Source organism: Anopheles darlingi, chromosome 2 (assembly GCF_943734745.1).
Source record: "Anopheles darlingi chromosome 2, idAnoDarlMG_H_01, whole genome shotgun sequence".
Lineage (NCBI taxonomy): Eukaryota > Metazoa > Arthropoda > Insecta > Diptera > Culicidae > Anopheles > Anopheles darlingi.
The window spans coordinates 92,549,402-92,572,532 of NC_064874.1; the positions used below are offsets into that span (position 1 = coordinate 92,549,402).

The 23,131-nt window shown below is 48.3% G+C and overlaps 2 protein-coding genes across 3 annotated transcripts in view; both read right to left on the minus strand.

The window, feature by feature from the left end:
- The window catches only part of LOC125951806 (putative uncharacterized protein DDB_G0288537), a 9,744-nt gene extending 5,671 nt beyond the window's left edge, over positions 1–4,073 (minus strand). Inside the window, exon 1 of one of the 2 annotated variants that reach the window (XM_049680864.1) lies at positions 3,119–4,073. The gene's annotated coding sequence lies outside the window, so the exon portion shown is untranslated. Of the gene's footprint in view, positions 3,057–3,118 lie in introns of those variants that run through there. The other variant, XM_049680863.1, reaches the window with a different exon arrangement.
- A 17,161-nt stretch (positions 4,074–21,234) lies between these two features.
- Positions 21,235–22,830, minus strand: LOC125951831 (leucine-rich repeat and death domain-containing protein 1-like). The gene is made up of 2 exons (XM_049680903.1): positions 22,505–22,830; positions 21,235–22,415 (listed from the first exon to the last, which is right to left on the minus strand). The coding sequence occupies exons 1-2, from the start codon at positions 22,510–22,512 to the stop codon at positions 21,326–21,328; spliced, it is 1,098 nt and encodes a 365-aa protein (XP_049536860.1). The 5' UTR covers positions 22,513–22,830; the 3' UTR covers positions 21,235–21,325.
- Between the last annotated feature and the right edge of the window lie 301 nt (positions 22,831–23,131).

The following is a 23,131-nucleotide window of genomic DNA, read 5'->3' on the forward strand; positions in this document are numbered from 1 at the left end:
TATCAGACGAGACAAACAGGACGACAAAGAGGGAGGCGGGGGGGGGGGGGGAGCCGCTTGGTTGATCGACAACAACACACCCTCGCAGCCTCAAAAAGTGGCACCCCAGATGGTGGCCTGTTGCGTTGCTGCTTCGCTTATCATCATGCTTTGTCACCAACGCAACCGTATGATGCAACATTCCGCAGGTTCCAGAATGCCACGAGGGTTTTCGAAAACCCAACGGGAAAGCTATCGCGCTCTATGTTTGCAAATCATTGCCACACGCCATTCGTCGTCGTCGTCGCCGTCGTCGTTGATATCGCCAGTTGTTGCCAATGTGCGGCCGGGGGTTTCCCCCTCGAAAACCAAAACGCCACGTTCTCGTTCTCGTTCTCATGACGCTCGGACCGCGAAAACAACATTCCAATCGCTCGTTCTACACGCCGTTCCGTTCTTGTGGCGAGAATAATATCACTTTCGCGTATTACATCACCATCGCAGCTGCCTAATCACGGCGTAGATTAGATACTGGCCGCGAGGCGGAAATAGCATTGTTTTCTGTCTGCGTGCTTCTCCGCTCCGCGATATACCAACCGCTCACCGCAATGAGTAATACGCATTATCGAGAATCGCCAACCAGGATTGCACAAGAAGCGCTCCATCGGTCGACGTGTTTCCCATGAATGTGTCGTGGAGTACGCCTCTTGAATGGCACCCGGAGTGTGCAGGGATTTCCATCTTGAAAGAACGTGGAAATCTCTTCACTTATCCGTGGAAAACACCCCGGGTACCAAGTGATCCTAGTAGCCCCTCCATTCGTTCTATCCAATCACGTAGTAGCCTGTCGTCGCCTCCTTAGGTAGTAAACGTCAACAACATGGCATTACGTCATTCGAGCACCACGTGTACCTCCAGATAGATCGTGTGGATGACGCCTCACCTGAGCACGACGACCGTTACGAGCGTTCGTTCTTGACTCAGTTGCAAAGGTGGGAGAACTGTATCGATCACCTTCTCCCCTTCCTCTTACCAGCCGTTTATCTCTGTCTGTGTGTGTGTTTTGGGTGATTTGCGTAGCAAAAGGTAAAGGGGTTGTTGTTTGCGTTCCACGCTTTGGTGCTTGTTCCACTGGTGGCGCTTGTTTTGGTAATGCGATCGTCATACCCCACTCACACTGTCCTCCTTCTGCTGCTGCCACTATTAAGTCAGCCAGCCAATAATCAGGCAGATCAGGCCTAGTAGAATGGCGACGAGAATTATATGGCGTCGCTGACCGTCCTTGATCGCCCAGCAGGCGAACGGTAAGCACGTTGTTGTCGTGCGACTTCTCTTATCCGCGCTCACCCCATTGGTAGACGGAGGAGATCACCTCATGATGGCGCAGTCGCTCTCGTTCTACCCCCGAACGGGGATTTCTTTACTTTTTCTATTTTTTTGTTCTCTTGCTATCGGTTGCAAAACAAGGCCCAGGATGTCGAAAAACAAACTGCGCGTTGCACAGTACTCTCCAGCAACGATTATGTTTTCCAATGGCTCTGCTGTGAACCACCAACACGCTCGTCGCCGATTAGAATTCCCGAAAGTGACAATTTGGAATTTCCCCCAAATTCTCGCCCAGTCAAACATGTACCAGCATGTCACAACAGACCTTAATCGACTAGAACCCGTGGGTCTACAACGCACACGCACACCGACACTCAGCTCATCGTCGCGAGTTTTGCGTCAGAATTCGGTTGGTGGATGATGAAATCTATCGAAAATTGCTTCATTTTCCTCCTCTCTCCCTCTCTCTCTCTGCGACCAACGCGCGAGAGAGGTCAAAGAATCCTCAGACTACTACCACCAGCAGCAGCAGTATGTTTCGTCATTCACCTTTAAAAATATGGCGAATAATTGGGCACGAGTCTGTGCGTGACTCATGATAATGGAGGTGGTTACCAGAATCTCGTCGTGTTGGTTTCGCAATCTTGGGTAAAGCTCATCATCGTTCTCATCGAGCTCCAAGTCCGCGGCGTTCATCAGTGCAACGGCGAGAACAGTGGCGGCTGCGGCGACGTCGACGTCGACGTCGACGGCGTGCATTGACCGCTTCCCGATGACGTCAGCAAACCGAACACCCAGCCGGCCAAAGCCGCGAGTGTTGCGAGTGAGTGCTCATCGCCGTAAAAGCAACAACGCCACACAACACAACAACAATAACAACATCAGCAGTAACAGCAGCAACAGCAACGAATCGTCCTGTATATTGCGCATCGTTTCGATCACACCACGTTTCTTTCCCTCCGTGCACACATACAGAGCAGAGAAAAAGGTACGGCACGATGAGCGCCGCAAGGTCAACAAACAACAAGCTCTGGTGCCCCCATGTCGTATCATGGCCGATGGATGGAAAGTTCTATCGATTGCCTAACACCGCGCCAAACACACAGACACAAGAGAGAAAGAGAGAAAGAGAGAAAAAGAACCAATGGGAGAGAGAGTCAGAATGAGATGGCCCACATATCGCCACCCACGCTACTACGCCACACCTCAAGAGGTCGCCATCCTATCGATTAGCATAGCAGGGAAATGTAAATAAAACAAATACTACCGCGACAGAGAGGTAGCGAGAGAGAGAGAGGGCAACAAAACAATCAAAGGAACGAAAATCCCACGCAACCAAACCGGCCCACGCGCGATGAGGAAACCCTGATAAAAGGCCAGTGCTCCGGTGGTGCCCTCCGGCCACACCGCGGACACCGTTCTTCCGGAAAATTCTCCAAACGAACAACCCCGCTGAAGATGTCAACCCATTCCCGTTCATCGCGTGATAACACGCGACCACTGGAGGTGGTGGCCGGGCCAAAGGCTAGTGTGTCAAGCACGATTAGCAGCCGCGAAACCTCAATCCCCGGACCACCACCATTCGGTCTCTATCACTTCGCACCAGGTCTTGCGTCACGACGACGACGACGACCGTGAGCGTAAACCGTTTGACAAAAAGTAATTGAATCCAAACATTCGAATCCAAGGGACGCAACCGAACGACCTTCTCGGTGGCTTATCAGCACGCATCAGCATTGCGTCTTGGCGTTTCTGCGGCACGCGGCACTAACTCATGAATTTTTGGGGGGGAATTTGTGGGGCAGACACTTACCGCTTTCTGTCCGGACGAGAGGATCAATGATTGTGTGCGACTTTTGGCGCGACACCGTTGCACCGGGTGATGTCCGCTTTCGCGGTCTCTGGTTCACGCTGGGCACCGTTCTGGGTCCTAAACTTTGTCAACTTTTTTAATCCTTACACGCACACCGTACAGAGTACACCAAAAAAAAGCACACTACACTCCAATACTGTTTAGCTTTAGCTTCCTTTCACACTTTTCTGCTTTGCCTACTGCGATCGTCGGTCACCGGTAAACCGTGAAAACCCGTGAAACCGCACACTCTGCTCGCTCGCTGTTTGTTGGCCGCAGTTTTGTGGCCGCTGTTAATTCGTTTCCGTGACCCACTTCTCGCTTCTTCCGCTCGGTCGCTTCTTCTCACACCTCTCTCTCTCTCTCTCTCTTTTGCTCTCTCACTCTACAACGCTTCCGTTACACTTCGGCACCTTACAACGAGGCACTTGAAACGAATGTGTGTCTGCGACAACCACACGATGGGAAAGATCAATGCCACGGTGAAATGCGCCACCGATACGATGCGGCAAGTTAGGTATCTCTCTCTTCACGTTCACTTGGCTATCACTATGCTTTTGCTACTGCCACACCGACAACACACGAATGCACAAGCATCGGGCACCGGTACACGGTTCTGTTTCTGTTGCTTTTCGATCACGAACACCGTCGCAACAAACTGAATAACTATCAACCTCCTTCTCACTAACAATTTTCACACGAACTTCTTATGCTGGTTTGCACTAAAATCTGCTGCTTGGTTGGTTTGTCTGATGTTTGCTGCTGCTGCTGCTACTGCTGCTTCTAATGTTGCTGCTTATGCTGGTTGGTTTGTCTTCACAGAGAAGAACGCACGCGCACGCTAACTGCAGACCGGATCCGAGGGGTCCTGTTTCGCGTCCAGCTTCGTTGCCAGTCAGTTGATGAGTGGCGTGCTCGGTGCCGATGGAGGCGCCATGAAGGCAAGATCAGTGTGGCGAACTCAGTGCCGAACGCGCGCGCCCACGGCACTCAAACCGTCTAGCGTGTCGCGTCGTGATGTTGGAAAGGGATGGCAAAGAGAAGCTATGCGGAAGACAATCCGCGCGAGTGAGTGAGTGAGTGAGCGAGGCGTTCCGTGCGTTCGTTCGCATGTATTCTAGGTCACCACCGCCACAACCACCACCACCACCACTAGCACCACCGTCTGCCAGCTTATAGCTAAGAAGAAAGTCCGGATGCTGGTGTTGGTGCTACGCCTCGCCGTTGGCGCTCATCTCGAGCGCTATTATCTCACTCGTCTTTCCTGAAACCCTTTCCGTCGCCCCGTTGCTGTCTGGTGTACCCTTGTTTTTTTGGGGGAGTAGCGGGTGCTACACTGAAGGGGGTGGCCTCACGCGGCGGCGCTAAAGGGCGCTATGATGCGTCACCCTGGCCACGCTCGTCGGTCGGTCTCACTTTGTGTGAACGGAATTGGATCGCAGTCCGGGTGGTCAACAGACGGGATTTTCACGAACGGTGTGGCCAGTCCACGGTGAGTCATTCGCGATTCCGGTGAACCTTTTTGGTGTGTCAGAGCGCTGATGATCTAGTTCTGCGAGATGAACCTGAGCCCGGGAACAAATGCAATAACCTGCAAACCCCATCCATTGGAGCCCTCCATTTGACGCTTTTGGAAGCCCTGGTGGGGGGGTGTGCCACCCCTTAAATGCAGAAGGGATGTAGAAGGGACTATGTCTAGACGAATTTACGGGAGGAAGGGTTCGTGCTGCATCCCGGGATGCACAAGAAGCAATTCCGGCGCGACAAAGAGATCTCACTGGCCGGGAACTCACTCGCAGTGCGCAGCGCGCATCGCGAACCTACCTCCCGGGGAGGGGCCCCCGGAGGAAGATGGAGGCGCCCCGCCGCTGCGCACACAGGGTGAAAACGTTCACTCAACCGGCGAGAAATTATGCCAGGTCAGTGATGGTGATGGTATAAGCGCCGGCAGCCCGAACGAGATGGCGTGTTCAGAGAGCGGCCGCAGAGTGCGAACATTACCGTACCGTACCGAGGCGAACGAGGGGACACGTAATGCGAACCCCATTCGGTGATCTGCAGCTTCGTGTTCCTGTGCGTGTGTGTGTCTGGCTGTCCATTAGACAGGGTATAGGGGGGTGCGTGGAAAGGAATCGAGTGAGCGTCGCATGGAAAGAAGGCGCAAGAACGCTCTTTGTTTCCATGCGCCATGTCGCACCGCCGCCTCCATCGAAGGTTTCGCTTTCCTTTATCACCCTGCCACCCTTTCCCCCCCCTCGCCCCTCTCCCGCCAGATGCGCCAGAACAACACTCGACAGTGCGACGCGAGACAACAAAGAACCGCTGCTGCTGCTCCTACTACCAGCGCCATCGTCAATCGTCATCCTCGCTCGCAGTGCATTCTTGCGGCACTTGCGGCGTCAAGGTAACGCCAGAATTGTGATAATCACACGCAATGATAAACCAAGAAGGCCTCGATGTACCGATCCACTCCGATCCACAACAGAGTATGACCCTGCTCCGCTTACACAACGGCCACTCTCGGTCCGGGCATTGCAACGCGATGACTCATCCACCGGGGGGACGCATACTTCCGCGGGCACGTGGAGTTCCCACTGGAACCTACGCCCTATACGGGGCTTCGTGGGGCTTGTTACAGCGACCACATCCAGTCTGTTACATCAGGCAGCCACCATTCGGAAACCAAGTTCGTGGCAAGTACACTCCTCGCCGTAGTCCTCGGTGTTCGCGCACAAACCAACCGACATCCGGCGCTGCAACGTGATGTTCCATTTCCGGATGCTCACCGGGTTCTTGCGCCACAGGCACGTTTTCATGGCGGAAACCAAAGGATCCCTGGGCTGGTTCTGGGATCCGTTGCGTTCTATTTTCGGATGCAATGCGCTTCACGTTTCCGCTTGCGGATGGTCTTTGTACCAGCGGGTTGGAGCAAAGGTGGAATTACAGAAGGATTATGCAGCACCACGGTATGCTCCATACATCTTTTTTGAAAAAAAATGCTGCGTTAACACATTTATTCGTAGCACTGATTAATCATATGGTTGTTGAATGAACGAACGATAATCACCTTTCTACCTTAATTAAACGTTTCAATGCAACAAGGTTTGCATTTTGATGATAAGTTCTTTAAACAAAGTATATTAAAAAAGGAAGTCCATTATATTCTGTACCAGAAACCATCATATCTATTTTTGTAATGAAAAATTACGATTTCAACAATTCATTTTAATTTATTTTAAATTGTAAACACGACTTGCTCATTTTCGTAATCGAAAAACATAGTTGTATTGCGACTCCACTAATCACAATAAATTAAATAATAGTATATGAGCATATTTCAAAATTCAATTTCCTTCGGAACGCTGAACACAGCGACGCATGTAACAATGAACCACGAAATGATAAGGCCCCACCTCCCCCGGGGCAGCGAATTCCATTCATCATTCCAGAAACCGTGTTCGCGGAACCAACAAAGAGTTAATGCACTTCCAGGTGATTTTTGGCTTCGAGTCCGAAAGTGTAAAACAGATAACCAACGGAACAAAGTAATTGATTGTAACGTTGGTGTCGCAATCGCGAGGGCGGGCGAGTTCAATACCCGTTGATGCAGAAATCCGGGTCCTGCTTATCAGGTGATAAGCTTCCTGTTCATTTTTTTTTTTATTTGCGATTTATCTACCAGGAATCACTTTGCTGTTCCTCGCATTTTGAGAACCTACGTCAGCAATTTTGCTAGGAACGGCATCACAGTTGGGGTCGTCCATTTTCAATTTATGGTGCAATATTGCACCAGAAGCATCACAGAAGAACTTATTACTACTAAGCATATTCTTTCATTCGTTGATCTCTTTGCGTCATCCGTTCTTTGCTCTCCATGCGTTTGGTGATCACTAAGCTGACGTCATGTGTGAACATTACATCGTCAAGGAGAGCTGCTCGGTATTATCTTTACCACGTTCCCACGCACAGGTCGATTCCATGCGTTTCACGTTCATTCCTGTTCACGAAATAACAATCTGTCTTCGAGAATTTGGTCTCAATAGCTTGTGTCTGGCCTTCGCTGCACAATGTCTCTTTATAGACAGTGTCTTGGAGATGTTTTCGTGCAACGTTGCTTATCACCACGAATCATCAAACTGAAAAATGAAAATGAAACCCATATACTGCCAATTTGCTTATGATTCATGCGGATTTATTTTTTTCATGTTAACCGGTCTCATGATGAATGAGTCAAGGGATTTTTGTACACGTACACGACAAACACACACTAATAGACCCCAAACTCGAGCATAAGTTCCTCAATCCCGTGCATCGAGCATGACGAAACATTCGTAGAATATTATACCGATTGGCCTGTTGCGCGCGTTCTGACGATTGCGTCATCCGCCACACGGGGGACCACAGTGTGGCCCAATCGATCCAAATCGACCACTCAACCGCTACCTACCTTCGCCCTGATTCGGTGACACGTTTTTGCAGCTCGCCTCATTTGCCATCGTCATCAAAAATGGAGCCAACTCCTAACCGATTGCCGATTCCGCTGACGACGGCGTCCTTCGAGTGAATTGTTCATTGCAAAGACACTGGCCACCGGGCGGGAGAGGGCAATCGGCGAGGACAAAATCGGCGAGGCGAGGAAAAACAAAAACCGACAACGAGAGCGCCCAAACAAACAAACAAACAAACGATGGCGTTAGGCTTGTGTAACGGGCCCCCCTAGACCGGGGGGGGGGGGGGGGGACCTTCTAGGCGCCCCAGGGACGGTGGGTTTGCGAGGACGAGAGCATGAAACAGATTAAAAACAATAACAATCCCGCCAGTCCCCGTCCCTCGGTCGCTTTGTCGCGGTCGCTGTAGGAAATTGCAAACCTCGACTGAAAACCAGGGGGAAGGAAGAGGAATTGAAGCCTGATAGCGAGCGACTGTGGAGCGAGTGACGCGTGATTGCGATCGCGATCGGTGCGCAGGGCCTGTCGGGGCGTTCTAGTTCCTTTGGCGCTCGGAAGACAACCAGATCGCGTGCGTTCGAGTGGGGCCGACATGTGACGCCCCGATGACGACGCTACGGACGACATTCGATGCCGCGGACCCTGGGAGTGCGCAGTGCGGCATATGCTTTCGCAATGTAGCCACCGGAACATGTGACCGGCTTGGGCGAGGGTGCACCGGCACGAGGCACGCGGCCACCATTCGAACCAACCTAGTTTGCTTTCCACGCCTCCGTTTTTTTCCATTCCAGAGCATGTGTTGTCGCAATCGACGCATGTATTGCCGTAGAACGTTACTGGCGGCTGGGGAGCAGTATGAGGAAGAACGAAAAGGCCACAAACCACAGACTGTTACACGCGCCGGACACAGGGCCCCGTGGGGTAAGGATTAGTGCACTGTGCTCTACCGATTAGATGCCGGTGTCGGTTTTGGTCCAGAAAAGGACTTGTTAATGATTGGAAATGGATTCCATTTTGACATCTTCTCATTAAATCGATTAATTTATGGCCTAAAACAATTTAGAACCGAACGACTGTCGCACGATGAAGAAACGGCTTTCCAATTACGCCATTGTGGGGCCATTTTTGCGTACGAGCAGTATTGCTGATTTTGATCGGTCACGAGGCCAGCGATCGAAGCCACCGCTTCGCTCTTCCAGGAGATATGACTCAATAACGTGAGCGCAAGAAGGTAAGCGGACACTTCCTGCGTATTGCAAGCATTGAGGTTAGGTAATCACCGACACTGCCACGAGGATTCCCCTCGGAGTTTCCCAGCTCATCGAGGTCGACCGTGTCGTTGCCAGTGGAAACGCGTTCGAAGCATATTTTTTTTTGTTGGATTTGTTTACCAGCAAGCACTGTTCAACAGCGCATATGGGCTACAGGGGCTCTCGTTTGCTGCTTTGTTCGAAGATTAGGCGCGGTCGAATCGCGACAAAAAAAGGAAACGAAAAACGTGATTGATAACGTGACTGCATGACGTTGACGAGGACGCGCAACTGCTGCCATTTTGTAAATTCTCTTCTTTAATAAAAGTCAACATAAGGAAAATAACTAACACACTCTGGTACGATTTAATTAAATATAATATAGTAGCCTTTCACATCACTCATGCTTATTACTACGCTTAGGTACTAAATAAAAAAGGAACTAAAATAAGACTATTTCTTTTGGTGCCTTTTATAAATATAATATTGAATGTATAAAGATACCGAATCAACACAAAACGAAGACAGTGAAAACAAAATAAAACTGAGTACAGAATCACTCCAACAACGGTTGAAGCACTTCCATCAACCCACTCAATTCTTCAACCCACACATCCCCATCCCTTAAAAAACAAAACAAAACCAAACAATCCCAAACGTAAGAAAAAGGTGGCAAACAAACAGACGAATGAAACATGCTAATTGGGCAAGAATTTCGAGCATACCGTTCTTTGGCACAGTTTGGTCCGAGGCGTGCCGGGTGTGATCCCACTAGCTGCACATCAAAACTAACGTTACATAATTCGCCCGATCGCTGATGTAATTCTACAATCTGGACTTGGACCGTTGAAGCGTAGGCAAGAGAGCTCGTATAGGCTACTACCGTACGGCTACTACCACATGCACCCACCGCACAGCACTGTTGTTGCTGGCTAGCGCTCATGGCGAGAAGGCTAACTCACCACCCCGCAAACCGCGTGTTCATGTGGCCTCATTCGAAGGCGATAATAGGACGACAACTGTGACTGATGACGGCGACATAACACCACGGTCACCCAACACCACGGGACCACGTTGGTTTCCCGTTCTGATTGTTGCACTTTCGTGGACGATGTCGTTTGACTGTTCGGTCCTCGAAATTCTACAATCGTCGTTTGTTTGTCAACGGAAGCCTACTTGATCTAGTTTAACGCCGCGATTCTCACTTCGCAATGGTTCTTTGTTGAACGGTCAGCATAAATGATACATTTAAATAATATTTTATGCTAGCAAAACATTATTTTTGAATCGACAAACCGTTACGGATGCATGGGTTTCACGAGACAAACGACGTTCGGAAGATCGCTGCACGCCAACTATATCCAGCCTATCACTCCGGTCCATAAATAGCGTTGATAGGGATGAAGAGAGCAGCCATCGCCCCCGCGCATTCCCGATCGAGACAATGTAGTGTACGGAAGCAACTACTTCAACTGGGGCGCACATGACGTAACAGACCCGGGGGTGAAGATTGAAGAGTCTATTAATGGCATTAGCAACAGCTAAAATTACGGCAGAGCTGATAATGGATTGCATTGCTACTCTGCGTCTGTACGATTACAACAGCTACACAACACGGACCGCAGCGCAACGGCGGGAGCTCGCCTTACGCCTTTCATTCATAGAACATGTTCTGGGAGTGGTAATTGGAGAGGAAGTACGGACTAATGGCTAACAAAGAAGAGAGAGAAAAGTAACAGATAGACACCGTTCAGCATGGGTATGTAGAATGTGCATCTGTTGGCAAAAAGTGGAGCAAAATACCTGGTGCTAGGTTGAAAAACCAGAATTGCTGATTGGTGCTGTCTGGTGAAGTGTGTGTTCAATTGAAATTAACCCATTTCATCGTCTAATGCGTTCGAATTACTCACTGCACTGCAATACTTTGGAATTCTGAGGATTTATAAATTTAAGCTAATTATGTTAATGGTTTATACCTTTTGAAGTTTATAAGGCGAGGTTCCAAAGGGATAGAAAAAGAGTAGAATGTATGATGAAATATTGCGGACAAAATAAGTTTTTTCCTTAATCTAGGATACATTGAATTACCAAAGGCTCATGAAATAACTCTTATACAGAGAAGATTTTTCCAATTTTTGTTGTTTTACCTTTAGTTATCAACTTCGTAGTAATACTGTGGACAGAGAGACGACCACATAGTGTAGATACACACCTCACAAGTTGTTGGATTCAAACCATCAAATAAATTTGGTCCAACCGTCCCCCTGGGCACGACCTTGTGAGCACCAAGCCCCTACCAAATGCGCGTCAATGACGTGACCACGATCCGACGAACCGCTGTACATCGTTTCCAGGAACAGCTCTGCTCATCGCCATAGTGTCGCCACGCTAGAATATTAATATTAATCTGTGTCCATCCCAACTGGCCCCCTGCCAGATCGGCGGGAGCAATTTTATATTCTATCCAATGGCCGACAACGTCGTACTGTTCGTGTAACTCTTGCTTTGTCCACTCACACGTTCGATCGACGACGCTCTATTGCACCTACAAAGAGAGAGAGAGAGAGAGAGATAGAGAGAGAGAGAGATAGAGAGAGAGAGAGAGAGAGAGATAGAGAGAGAGAGAGAAACGTGTGAGACGATCATGTCCGGTCTGTGTCCACTCTAGCCGAACGTCTTCCTTAGCGACATCGATTGAATAACATCATCAATAACGGCGGGAAGTGGAATCGGAGTTCAAGATCCGAGCTCTAGGGCACGGTCATTCGTTCATCATTCGGTCGTCCTTATCCCTATGCTTCACATGCACCCTTATCTGCTAGCTGCCATCGCGTGATGCACCGTTTACGACTGGTCCGTGACGCTGACTGGCGCGGACGGCAACTGTGGTGCTTGCATTTGCCTTTTGTGACAAACAAAGATCATCGCGCTTCGCGAGCTCTATTTTGTAACGTACTTATACGCGGTTGATAGGGTGTCCACCTGAAAACGTAACGCTACCTTCTGGCATTGGAAAATGCAATATAGTACGCTGCAAACGTACGTCGTTTGGACGCCGATGGTTTACATCTGTTGACCATTTCAATTGGTGAGGGTTTTCCATCGGACCACCGTGATGGTAGCCGTGGTAGTTAATGAATAGAAATGATGACAACCGATGGCTCTGCATTCTGACTGCGGTAGGTCTCATTGGACGTCTATATTTAGGAAATTACATCGGAAATTGTGGAGGATTAATTCACTTACATCACGATCCTTACGCGTAACCAGCAGCGTACCCAATCGACTAAGTGTGTCAATGGTGCCCGTTCTCTGAGCTGCTTAAAGGTCAATCGATTCGTTGGTCGAGCTGACGGACTAGGCAGCCGCATTTGATTCTCATTCTGGCCGTGGTGACCAACTTTCACCACAGAAAGCATAAGAAACAGCGACACGAAAGGTTACGAGGTAAAGGAAAGATTGAGGGCCCTCTCCATCCTCCGGCAAGCATCTTTGGGGAGGGACCATATTTGGCTCCGGTCATGGCCCAGTCTTGACTGATCAGTTTTTGCTTCTCTCTCTCGTTCTCGAGCCACGGCGTTGCGTCTCCGGATAGGCCATCATCCGGTTTCGATGACCGGGTGTGTGGGACCAACTGTCCGATCGACTGTCCCGAGAGAGTACCGATCGTGCCTGGTGCGTGCCTTTACTTTCGCGGCACAGACTGGGTTGAGAGATTCACCTACTTTCACCATCACCATCGTGCGTCATCATCGACCGATGACGATGAGGGAGAGCGAGCGAGGTATCATTGGAGCCAGCGCTCAGCGTAGGCAAGCGACCAATGCTGGAATGTATGTTTTTACTTTAATTCCTCACCACCACCGCCCTCGCTGCCGTCCATCGTTTGATGGAACGCATTTTACTTTTTTGCTTGCTTGAGGGGTCCGTAAAACGATTCATTATCATTGCCTACCGGTCAGATACGATCGCGGTAATGGCGTGGTCACGGGGTGAGAGCCCAATTTCTCGAACCCAAGTTATCCTTCCTTTTTGCCTTGCCGTGCACGTAATGGCCATTGAATGAAGTGAGTTAACAATGGATGAGCAGGGAATTATGTGTCAACAGGATGTGTTATCACACAATCGGTGCCAAAGATTCGTCACCAGCTACCAAGAGGAACACTTCAGAGTATTGTTATTGACATGAGTGAGCGTATTTGGGGGGGGGGGGGGGCGGATGGTCGGTTGCGTTTTGGTCATGCGAGTGATCAACAAACCCTTTTTTTTCGATCGAGATATACGGGATAAACCTGTGGGGTTTTCCTTTGTTCTGAAGTGACATAAGAGTGACACAACTGTTACACGGTATCACATATTTAAATTCAGTATTAATTTTGATTCTTTCAAAACCAACTTCTAGAAGTGATTACTTGAAAAGAATATTATTATTACAAAACATTGACAGGTTCATAATATGGGTTAAAAATGTTTTCTCTCGCACAATACTGGTTCTGTTCTCGTTAGCCTGGTAAGTTAGTTTCTCCGCAACTTCAAAGTTGAGCACCGAACTTTCAACGAGCACCACTAATCTACTCCTTAGTCCATATTTAAAACGTGAGATCAAAGTGACGGTTAAAGAAGCCAAAAAACCACCGCCATACACGTGGCCAAACACACGACCGCTTGCATTATGAAAAGTCCACTCGGCCCCTTCGGTATGGCTTCCGGAAGCGCGCCGCTGGCTGAGAAAACTCTCAAAAGACCCACCCAAGGAAGAGAGAGAGAGAGCGAGAAACGATCCTTCTTCATTGTTCTATTGGCGGTACACCAATCCCGGGAGTGTCGGTCGATAGGGTGACCATAATTATGTCACAACCCATTTCTACCATTCCTGTTACTTTCACTATCCTACTTTAACGTTTGTTTAGATCCGATGTTGATTAGATTGGCGCACGGGGGCCTCGTGGGCCACTTTAACATTCAGCCCATCGTCTATGAAACGATCGCATCGCAAGAAAAAAAACTGATCTAACCATCCCGGAACCGTCCATCCGTCCGTCCGGACCGTCCGAAGTCGCAAGAAATGGGAAGGGAATGGAATGTTGGATAAAAACCAACCAACGACGACGAAGGTGTTGGCTGCGAGATGGGAGAAATTCATGGGGAAGAGGACGAGTAATGGATGGTCGGAACCGGTATAGAACCGGCAGCATCTTGCCAATGAGGACGCCGAGAGCGTGACCTAAAAACCCAATCGGCTGCCGAGAGTGTTTTAGCCCGGGCAGCGCGCAGGTGAGCTCGATACTCATTTCCAGTGCTGGGTTAACACGATTTCTGGTAAATTGTTTTACAACTTTTTGCTTTATTTAAGAGAAATAATAGACGAAGACGAAGGTTGATAAAATTACAAATAACTATTACAACATCGTGATGCAAGAAAATACAAATCTAATGATCCTTCCAATAGACCAGCTACAACGCTTAGTATTTATACGAAGCTCGTAATTTCAACCATTAGATGTCTAGTAATCAGTCTGATCCGTATACGGGTACGCAGGTACTTGCTTCTCCGCAACTACGGCGGGCATCGGAAATAGGTTAACAGCAGCATCAACATCCCCGCTCGCCTTCACCTTGCGTCCACAGCTAACCTCCTTTATGGCTCCTCGCTATCATGCAAAGAAGTCGCTGTACTGGAATTTTAAAAGGGAAATAAAAACATCGACCACATCGGTGTCTAAGTGTAAGAAGATGTTGGTTTGCGCTAAGTAACAAACCGGGAAGTAGACAGTGTGGAGTGGTAAGCTTACGATCGTATACTTAACCTGATTTCTCGCCTTATTCTAATGGAGTAAAACGTGGAAAGTCAAACACCCAGCTAAGCGCCTAAGAAGACGAATGACAATGACAGAGCAGCATCTCGTACACCGCATCTAGCAGTTTCATAATGGACAAACACAATACTACCGGTGAAATCAGAGAAAGTGAGCTAATCAGAAGCAGTTGCAAGAAGTCATCAGCACGTGCGCCGTCCCTGCATGCCGTGCGAAGATTCCTCAACCCCGCAACCTTCTAATGCCTGGCAGCCACCGGCAGCCGGCACGCCATTGGAAAGTCGGTTGGTTGTTCGAAATTCGGTCAGAGAGCGAGTGGCTTCTCCAGTTCCATCCGTATTTTCCTTTCACTAGCTTTTTCACTTTTTCCCGAGTTCGCGTTCCACATCCAACCGGTGTCTCTATGCTCGATCTTCGGTCCCACTAGATCCGCTAGGCGCCACATCGTGTAGGTTACGCGAGGAACGTTACAAACGGCCACCGCTGGTCCGGACGCCCCGCGGCATCGGGATCGGGATCATTATTATTCAATAGCACATTACGGTCGCCTGGTCGGAATCGGAGGCTTCCCCGAAGGGGGCGAAGAGAAAGAGCGATCTCCGCCGCGGAAGCCGCGATTTCACGATCTCGGTTGTTCTACTTTCCACGCTGCGTTTGTGGTGGTGGTGGTGGTCTGGGTGGTGCGTTTCCAGCCATAAACCGATGTGCACCGTGGTGCACTTTCCATTTTATGCTACTTTCACCGGCCACACATTCACGTGGGTTTTGAGAGCACCACACCAAAAACAAAAAAGCAAAACCCAACAAACACATGTGGTCCAAAGCATAGGTCCACATAACGGTGATTCTTGGCTTGCCACTCGATAGAAAATCAAGCCCACCGCTCCGAGGTACATTCTCTTTCGTTGCCTTAGTTTGGATCACAATGGCGAACAAGTAAAAGCATATTGTTCATGGGTTGATTAGCACGATTCATTAGTGGCCGAATGTGACCTTCATTCTTCGACGGAACGGAACCAACCCATTGTCCATCAGCACCACCCATGATACCGTACCGAAATCCGCACCGTACTGGACGGTCAATCATAAAGCCACCGCCTTCCCCGCCGCCAAGAAGGTGACATTCCATCGTGCACTGCACGAGGACAACCAGGTGCAGTGGTGCGAGCGCGCGTGATTTGCTGGCCAAACGCCGACCGCCAACGCCCTGTTTGGACTCCCTCCTCCGGAGGGGCAAGTCCGAGGGTTTTGCGAGAACAAAGCACCCCACGAAAGCACCGATCGTGGTGCATCGAGGGCACAAATGTCACTTGACGACGCCAAGCAAAGCAGGAAACAAATCTTGCTCCTCGAGCTCTCTTGCTTCTCTCGCTCCTATTCGACCATTCCCGGTCACCTCGTAAATAGTGAAACGACACCCCTGGCCTAGCGAGTGGGCCAGTCAAATTGTGTTTAATTGCTCGTTTACATATACAGCGCGAGAGCCCCCCACAAGCTAAAGGGATTAGAGACACCGTGAACCCGGGTGAGGCGAGGTGGAGGGGTATTATCGAACAACACGGACTGGAGTGACGATTGCCGTTAACTAGGGTACTTGTGGCTGCTGCTGCTGCTGCTCTTGCTGCTGTCATTACTTTCTTCGCACCTCGATTTGTCTCAATGTCTGCTGGCAATTAGAACCGCGGAAGGCGCACACCATTACGAAACGGTGACTACCGCGGGCGCTGGCCACCACCACCAACTGAGCACCACCCAGACTATTGATTTAAGGCTGCGAGGCTGTTTTTACTTGGTGGCTGGCCAGCAGCAGCAGCAGCAGCAGCAGCAGCCACTACAAGCCCCCGGGAAGGTGGTTGTTTATCAAGTTCCGGCACGCGGCGCGGCACGAATCGCGTGCGCTGAGCGCCACAAATCAACGCCCAGCCGGGGTCCGGGGTGGGCCCCGATTTTCGCTATCACCGACCATGGTACATGGAAGTGCTTTTTTCCATTCTAGTGCCGGGGCGTGATTTAAATAGCCGGTCCAGCCCTTGAGATTCCTTCAGATCGAGAACGCGCTGACTGGCTGGCTGGCTGGCTGGCTGGTCGTGGCCTCCTTTGTTTGTTTCTTCAGTTCCAATTGTCTAGAATAATAGGGAATAAATAGCTTGAAATGGTTAGTCGAGAAATAGTCATTACCAAAGTTTGTGCGTTTGATTTTTGCAAGATCCTTTCTTCCAAAAGGATCAAGCTTTTTGATCGATAGCGCATAACGTGACATTTCAATTCGCGAGCAATGGGTGGACCCCATGGACCCGGTGAGGCAATTTACGGTTCACTTACGGTGCCGCCCAGCTTAATCTAAGACCACTCGAGGCTCTAGTGGTCCAAGTTGCTCCCAGTGGTCATGCTAAGTAGCCCAGACCGTATCGATGTCGTTGCTGAATTGGCAAATTGTTCAGTTCAGGAATCCGGTAACGCCGCAAACCTGTACGGGGCGGTACCCTGCGCAGCAAGGAAATGAACTATGGCCATACTAGCTAATCTCAAGGTCCCGCGTGCTACACACTGTACACACCGCACTTTAGCGCTGTTTAGAGCACTAAAGCTGACCGAATGGACCCGCGAAGTTCGTGAGGCTATTTTCGAATTGTGATCCGCTGTCCGGGTTCGCGTTGCCGGTGTCGAATCGATTCGCTTGGGTCAGAACACCCCTTGGGATAAGGAAGGCAGAAATGGACCAACTTGGGAGCACTTTGGCGAACACACGGATAGCCGAAATGGGGCAAAGCGATATGCTAATCTGGTAGCAGAAAATTCTTTAAGGGCGATACACTCCACTTCATCCCTTACGGTGGTCCTTACCGGTTAGTGCATAAGTATGCCAAAGGAACGAAAAGGGAAAACCAGTAAATGAATAATCTCCTGTTACTGCACCAACGCCGTGTTGGTATCGCGATGAAGTAATGAGCATAATACCGGGAAGCCTCCCTCCCCATAAAATTCGTCGGACACGGTGAAATCCGTAGTCCAGCACGTCCAAAAAAGGCCCCCCGAGGAGATGTCCCATTCCGCCGGTATGACTGGCTTAAACTTTCATTTTAAACGTGGCAGAGCGAAAAACAGCAATACGGTCGAAAAGAAGACCAAAAACCAACAACTACTACAACACACCGCCGTGTCCCTCCCCGTAGCGCTCCGGCTGGGTTCCGGCGAAAGTACATTGACTTTTCACTCGCGATCAGCAAACAAACACACATATCAGTCGGCACCGAATGCCGCATCCCTCGATCTTGGGGCCTCAAACTTTCGGTAGCTTTCGCCACCGCCGACCGCCGACCGCCGCCGTGCCCCTTTTCGGAAACCCCCGGCACGCATAACTGGAGACATAACCTCAGAAGTGAGACATAGAGTTCCTGTTTCTGCGGCCGCTGTTGCTGTCAACCGATCGCGGTCATCCCCGGTCATCGACGTCGTCCGTCGACGATGGACTATCCCCGGTCGTCCATCCCTGAAGTCAGTTGGAGTCGAAGCAACAGCATAAACCATTAAAGGTGAGACAGGAAAGGATCGAGAGACAAACAAAACCAGAATATGTATCTGTGTGTGAGAGAAGGAGAGAGAGAAGGAGAAAATGGGAGGGATTCCACATGTTTTGGCGACGTCACTCCCGGAGAAAGTGCCATCGGAGGGTCCGTGTGATGCGTGCGTGTGTGTGTGTGTGTGTGAGGGTCGAGCGCCACGATTCCGGTCCGGCCCCCTCTTAACCCGCAAACGGTTTCTCTCAAAACTGTTTCCAAAATGTGCAAATGAGTTGAGCAAGTTAGCAGGCCACTAACCTCGGCCGATCGACGTCACATGCTTCGTCGTTTTGTTGGGGCCATGTAACGAGCGTGAGTTTGCACGACGTGCTTACAGCATCGTAGTGCCCCGCGGACAGTCAGCCATGCTTACTATGCTGGAAGAAAGTAGGTGCACGGTGTGAGCGATGTAACGGTGACACTCTATCGACCTTGTTGTGAAGGATGATTCCTGGATCCTAGTGGGCTGCGGGATTCTGCATACTACTGCCGTCGTCCGTCTATTCTCCCAAGGCAGTTCTCTCCAGATCCTGCAAGTCTACTTTGATTCGCAATCAATTACAATTAGTGCACAAACATCGCAGACAAGCGCCACGGACATGTGCAACGCTGTATGCATATTCATAGGTGGGTCCACGGTGCAGCTGCAACCGTATATCATACGATCGAAGTCAACAATCATGACCCAGAAACGGAAAACGGGTAGTGCACAACCCGATACGGGCCCCTTTTTGGCGAAGGGTGGGTCGTAGGGAGCGGATGCCTAATCTCGTTCCGTATCAACCCCCGCTGATCCCGCTTGGTAAGGTAATGCTACGCCCTGGTTCAGCATTCCGTAGCGTTCCTTTCTCGTGTACCGTGGGCATACGCCCTTTTGCAACGGACTTTGCATTCCGGCCCATGGCGAGCCAGTCAAGTTCAAGTTTTGTGTTTATGATCCCAGAACTGCACTTTTCCTTGTCTCGCTAATGTCCTTCGCAGCAAGATTAGCTACTAGCTCCCGACCTCAAAGGAGCTTAGCAAGGCAGAACAGGATTTCCGCAGGTTGTTCTGTAGCTATGGATATGCTAATTGTTCCCACCGCCCGAATCGGGTTTATGATGGTGGTTGGGTACCCTTTCAAAGCGCATTAATTATTATTGTCCTTCAACATCGCCAGAAGCGCACATTTTATGTTTGCACAATTGTTCCGGGATTTCCTACCATAGCATTCATTACTAGAATATATTGTGGTGTACATTGCAGGTAAATATTTAGTGAAAACATTCTAACCCTTGCTAGATACTTTTTCAGTTAACAAAACGATCCTAGCAACAGCAAGGCAGTAACAGGATAAATGACTGAAAACGAAAAGAAAAAGGATCGAATGAGTCGGTAATGTATTTGCAAAACCTTTCCTCTAAGAACAAGGTATTCAATTTAAAAATATTGCACATTTTTGTTGTCACTATGGATCTCAGTGTGTCCACTATCTATTAATACCAAGCAATACCAGTATTTATGCTCTCTTTTAAGCAGCTGGAGCTGAGTCTCTAGTTTTCGGGAATCGCTTGGTTATGTCTAAACCTGAACATATAGTTACCATTTGTAATCATAACAGTTCATCACAATCCGTAAGACTTTCACATTCAGTGCAGGTGAAATGCTTACTTAACAGCGCGTGGTGACACAGGAACACAAGGCGGACCCGGTAGTCTTCAGTAGCAAGTGTCGCCATCTCTTTGCACAACTATTTATCGTGTCATCGACCGATGGGAAAAAGAAAAGGCAAAAGTAAAATCATCCCTCCCGAAAAAATGGAAATTCGAAAACCAAATCCGGCCGTTTGCGTTCCTGGTGCGGCGCACAACAACACACCAACACACACACACACGCACACAAGCTGGCCAGTAAACAGGCACTGGGTCGAACTTTCCACATGTGTGCTCACGTGAGTCCATCCACTATCCGAGGGAGAGAGTCCGTTGACCGCTGGCATGACGTTTTGCTTGTGCTTCCCACAACTCCTTCTCGTCCCATTCCACCTCCCCTTCTAACCAAAAAGCGAATTTGGGGCCAATGAACGAACGGCGGTCCCTCGCCATCGGCACCATCTTGGACGACAAATTTCGCCGGTTAAATGTTGTTCAGTTCAGGGCGGCCTTTCGCAGGAAAGCTTTCTCTCACGACTGTCATCATTGTCGATGGCCAGCAGGGGCGGGGGGGGGGGGGGCGGGTTCACTCCTTCCGCTTCATTCCGTTCCGGTCATCGATCGCTGTGTCACATGAGGATCGGCGCGTTACGGTGTGTGGCGCGCTTAAATCATCTGCATAATATGGCCTGCGAGCTCGCCCAACATTGGGTGGCCGACCAGGAGTCCGGATGTGGAAACGAATGGCTACCAGCTGCGAACGAGGATGTAATGTGACCAGGTTATCGCACCGTGTAGGTTCAGAAAGCCGATGCTTCATCGATGCGAAGAAACTTTGAAGCGCTGAGTCACTTTATTCGGCGAATATTATCAACTCAACTGCACGCACACGATGGAAACACAACTTTTGAGAAGGAAGAGATGTCGTTGGCCACCGAAGCTTGTGAAACTATCCTGGCAGAATGTTACCATCCACGATGCTACCACTGCAAAGCACCGAGCAGGAACGTTGGTGAACAATACGAATAGCCTAACTGAACATGCACCTTTGTATCAACCTTCGATCGTTATTATCAAACATCGAGTTATCACTACCTCTTTTCGGAAACTTTTAACCACCTCACATATTTTATATTTGAAACAATAATAGCAATAATATCTGACCAATTATCATTTGAATTTATAATTTGAGGAAATCCATCAAACTACTTACCACCAATAGACACAGAGTGATTAGAGGAACCAGTAGGAATTAACGTATGCGTTCGTGAGCAAGCATCTGATGTCAATAAAAAACTTTATTTTTGTCTACATTAGAACTCAGAAATCATTATAGAAACTCAGATTTCATTACACCAAAAACGGTATTGATAATGCATTTTGAAGCGTGCAATTGAAGTAAATGAGGTAAATACAAGTAGTAAGTATCATTCATACCTAGAAATCATCCTCGAAATCCACGTTTAAGCTAATTCAGATGCATTTAAGCAACTACATACATTAGATTCTAGTTTAACACACAGTTTGGATCCTGCAACATTTGAATAATCCTCGGATTTTGATGCACTTCCAGTTAAGCCCGTGTTACCGAGATTCTTGGGAAAACTGTCGAGAGTTACGCTATCAATATTATTCATATGTATATCTAAGATTTTTAAATTTTTCAAGGATTCCAACCAGCTATAGTTGATGTGAGTAAGATTATTGTACGACATGTTGATGATTTCTAAGCTCTTGATTTTATCGACACACGCCGGCACAGCTAACAGGGAGTTCATATCAAGCTTCAATTCCTCCAAAGATGGTGTGTCCCATTGACACAAATTCAGTTGATTTATCCGATTCTTGTTCAAATCGATACTCTCAATGGCCTTGTTCGCAAATCTACCGGTAACCAATTCTATTTGATTGCTTTGAAACTCCAGCCTTTTCAGTTTATAGCATCGATTGAATAACTCTAGATTCAGAACTCTTATTTCATTTCCTCGCAGAATGATAATAGTCATAGTTAATCTACATGGTGAACTCTTCACCCTACTAACGATGGACTGAATTTTATTCTTAGATAAGGACAGAAAATTTAAGGACTTCAAATCACAAAACACACCCAAATCTAGTTGACGAATCAGGCATGATTGTATTGTTAGATTTTCTAGGTTTTTCAGATTGATTATTGAAGCCGAGATAGTTGCAAGGGGACTTGATGTAATAATCAGTTCACGAAGGTTTTCATTCAGATCACACTCCACTGAGATTATGCCTGTCTCCATTATCGTCAGACTGATCATTCTATTATTCCGAGAAATGTGCAATCGTTTAACATCAGGAGAATGTGCTACCACCAACTCCGTTCCAGGAATTCTATCCAATAGCACATAGGAGATTTCGGAAGAGTCAAGATCTTGAATGTTAAGGGACATATTCTCTTGAACGTATTTAAACATGAACGTCCCGTCCTTGTTTGGGTTATAATGACTCAGCCAACATATATTTGCATTACAAACAAATTTAAACGCAAAACTGATCGGCACGAACAGCACAATCACACTGTACCTATAAATGAAACAAGCAAATTTTACACTAAGCACACCTAAAAAATAAAAACATAAAGCGCAATAAAAAGAAATTTAAATAGTACTTACATTTCCATAAAAATCGTTGATTCTTCAGATAAAAAACCCTTAGAATAATGTCATCCAAATAAATGAAAAGAAACTGCCCGATTCAAATATCATCCAATCACTAAAAAGCATTCTCACTCTCGAATACATTGGCAAACCTCTTCCTTACCCAGTCAACACCTCCACCATCCCCTGCAACACCACCGCCCCCTTTGGGAACATTAATCCATTGATCGATTTTTAATGTGCTCTTTTGTATGAGCAGGAAAATAATCCAAATGAACTACGTCGTTTGATTATGATATACGAGGAATGACAAAGCGAAAGTAATTGGTACAAGTGGTTTGAACCCATTACCATTACATTTGCGCCAAGTAGGATCTTTCTGGATTGGATACATACATTATTTGACATTCGGACACATATTTTTGAATCTGCAACATAAAACAAATCAACAGATTTCAATCTATTTCTGTCTATCCCTACTTCATTTTAGGAAGTTTGAACCATCTCTTACATTTAATATTTGAAACAATAATCGCACTTAAATAGAATCATCCCTTAAACACTTGAATTTATCATTTGGATATTGCTGCCATAAGCACAAAGCACGTACCAAGAACCGTAATTCGGTATCTAGAATGTTTA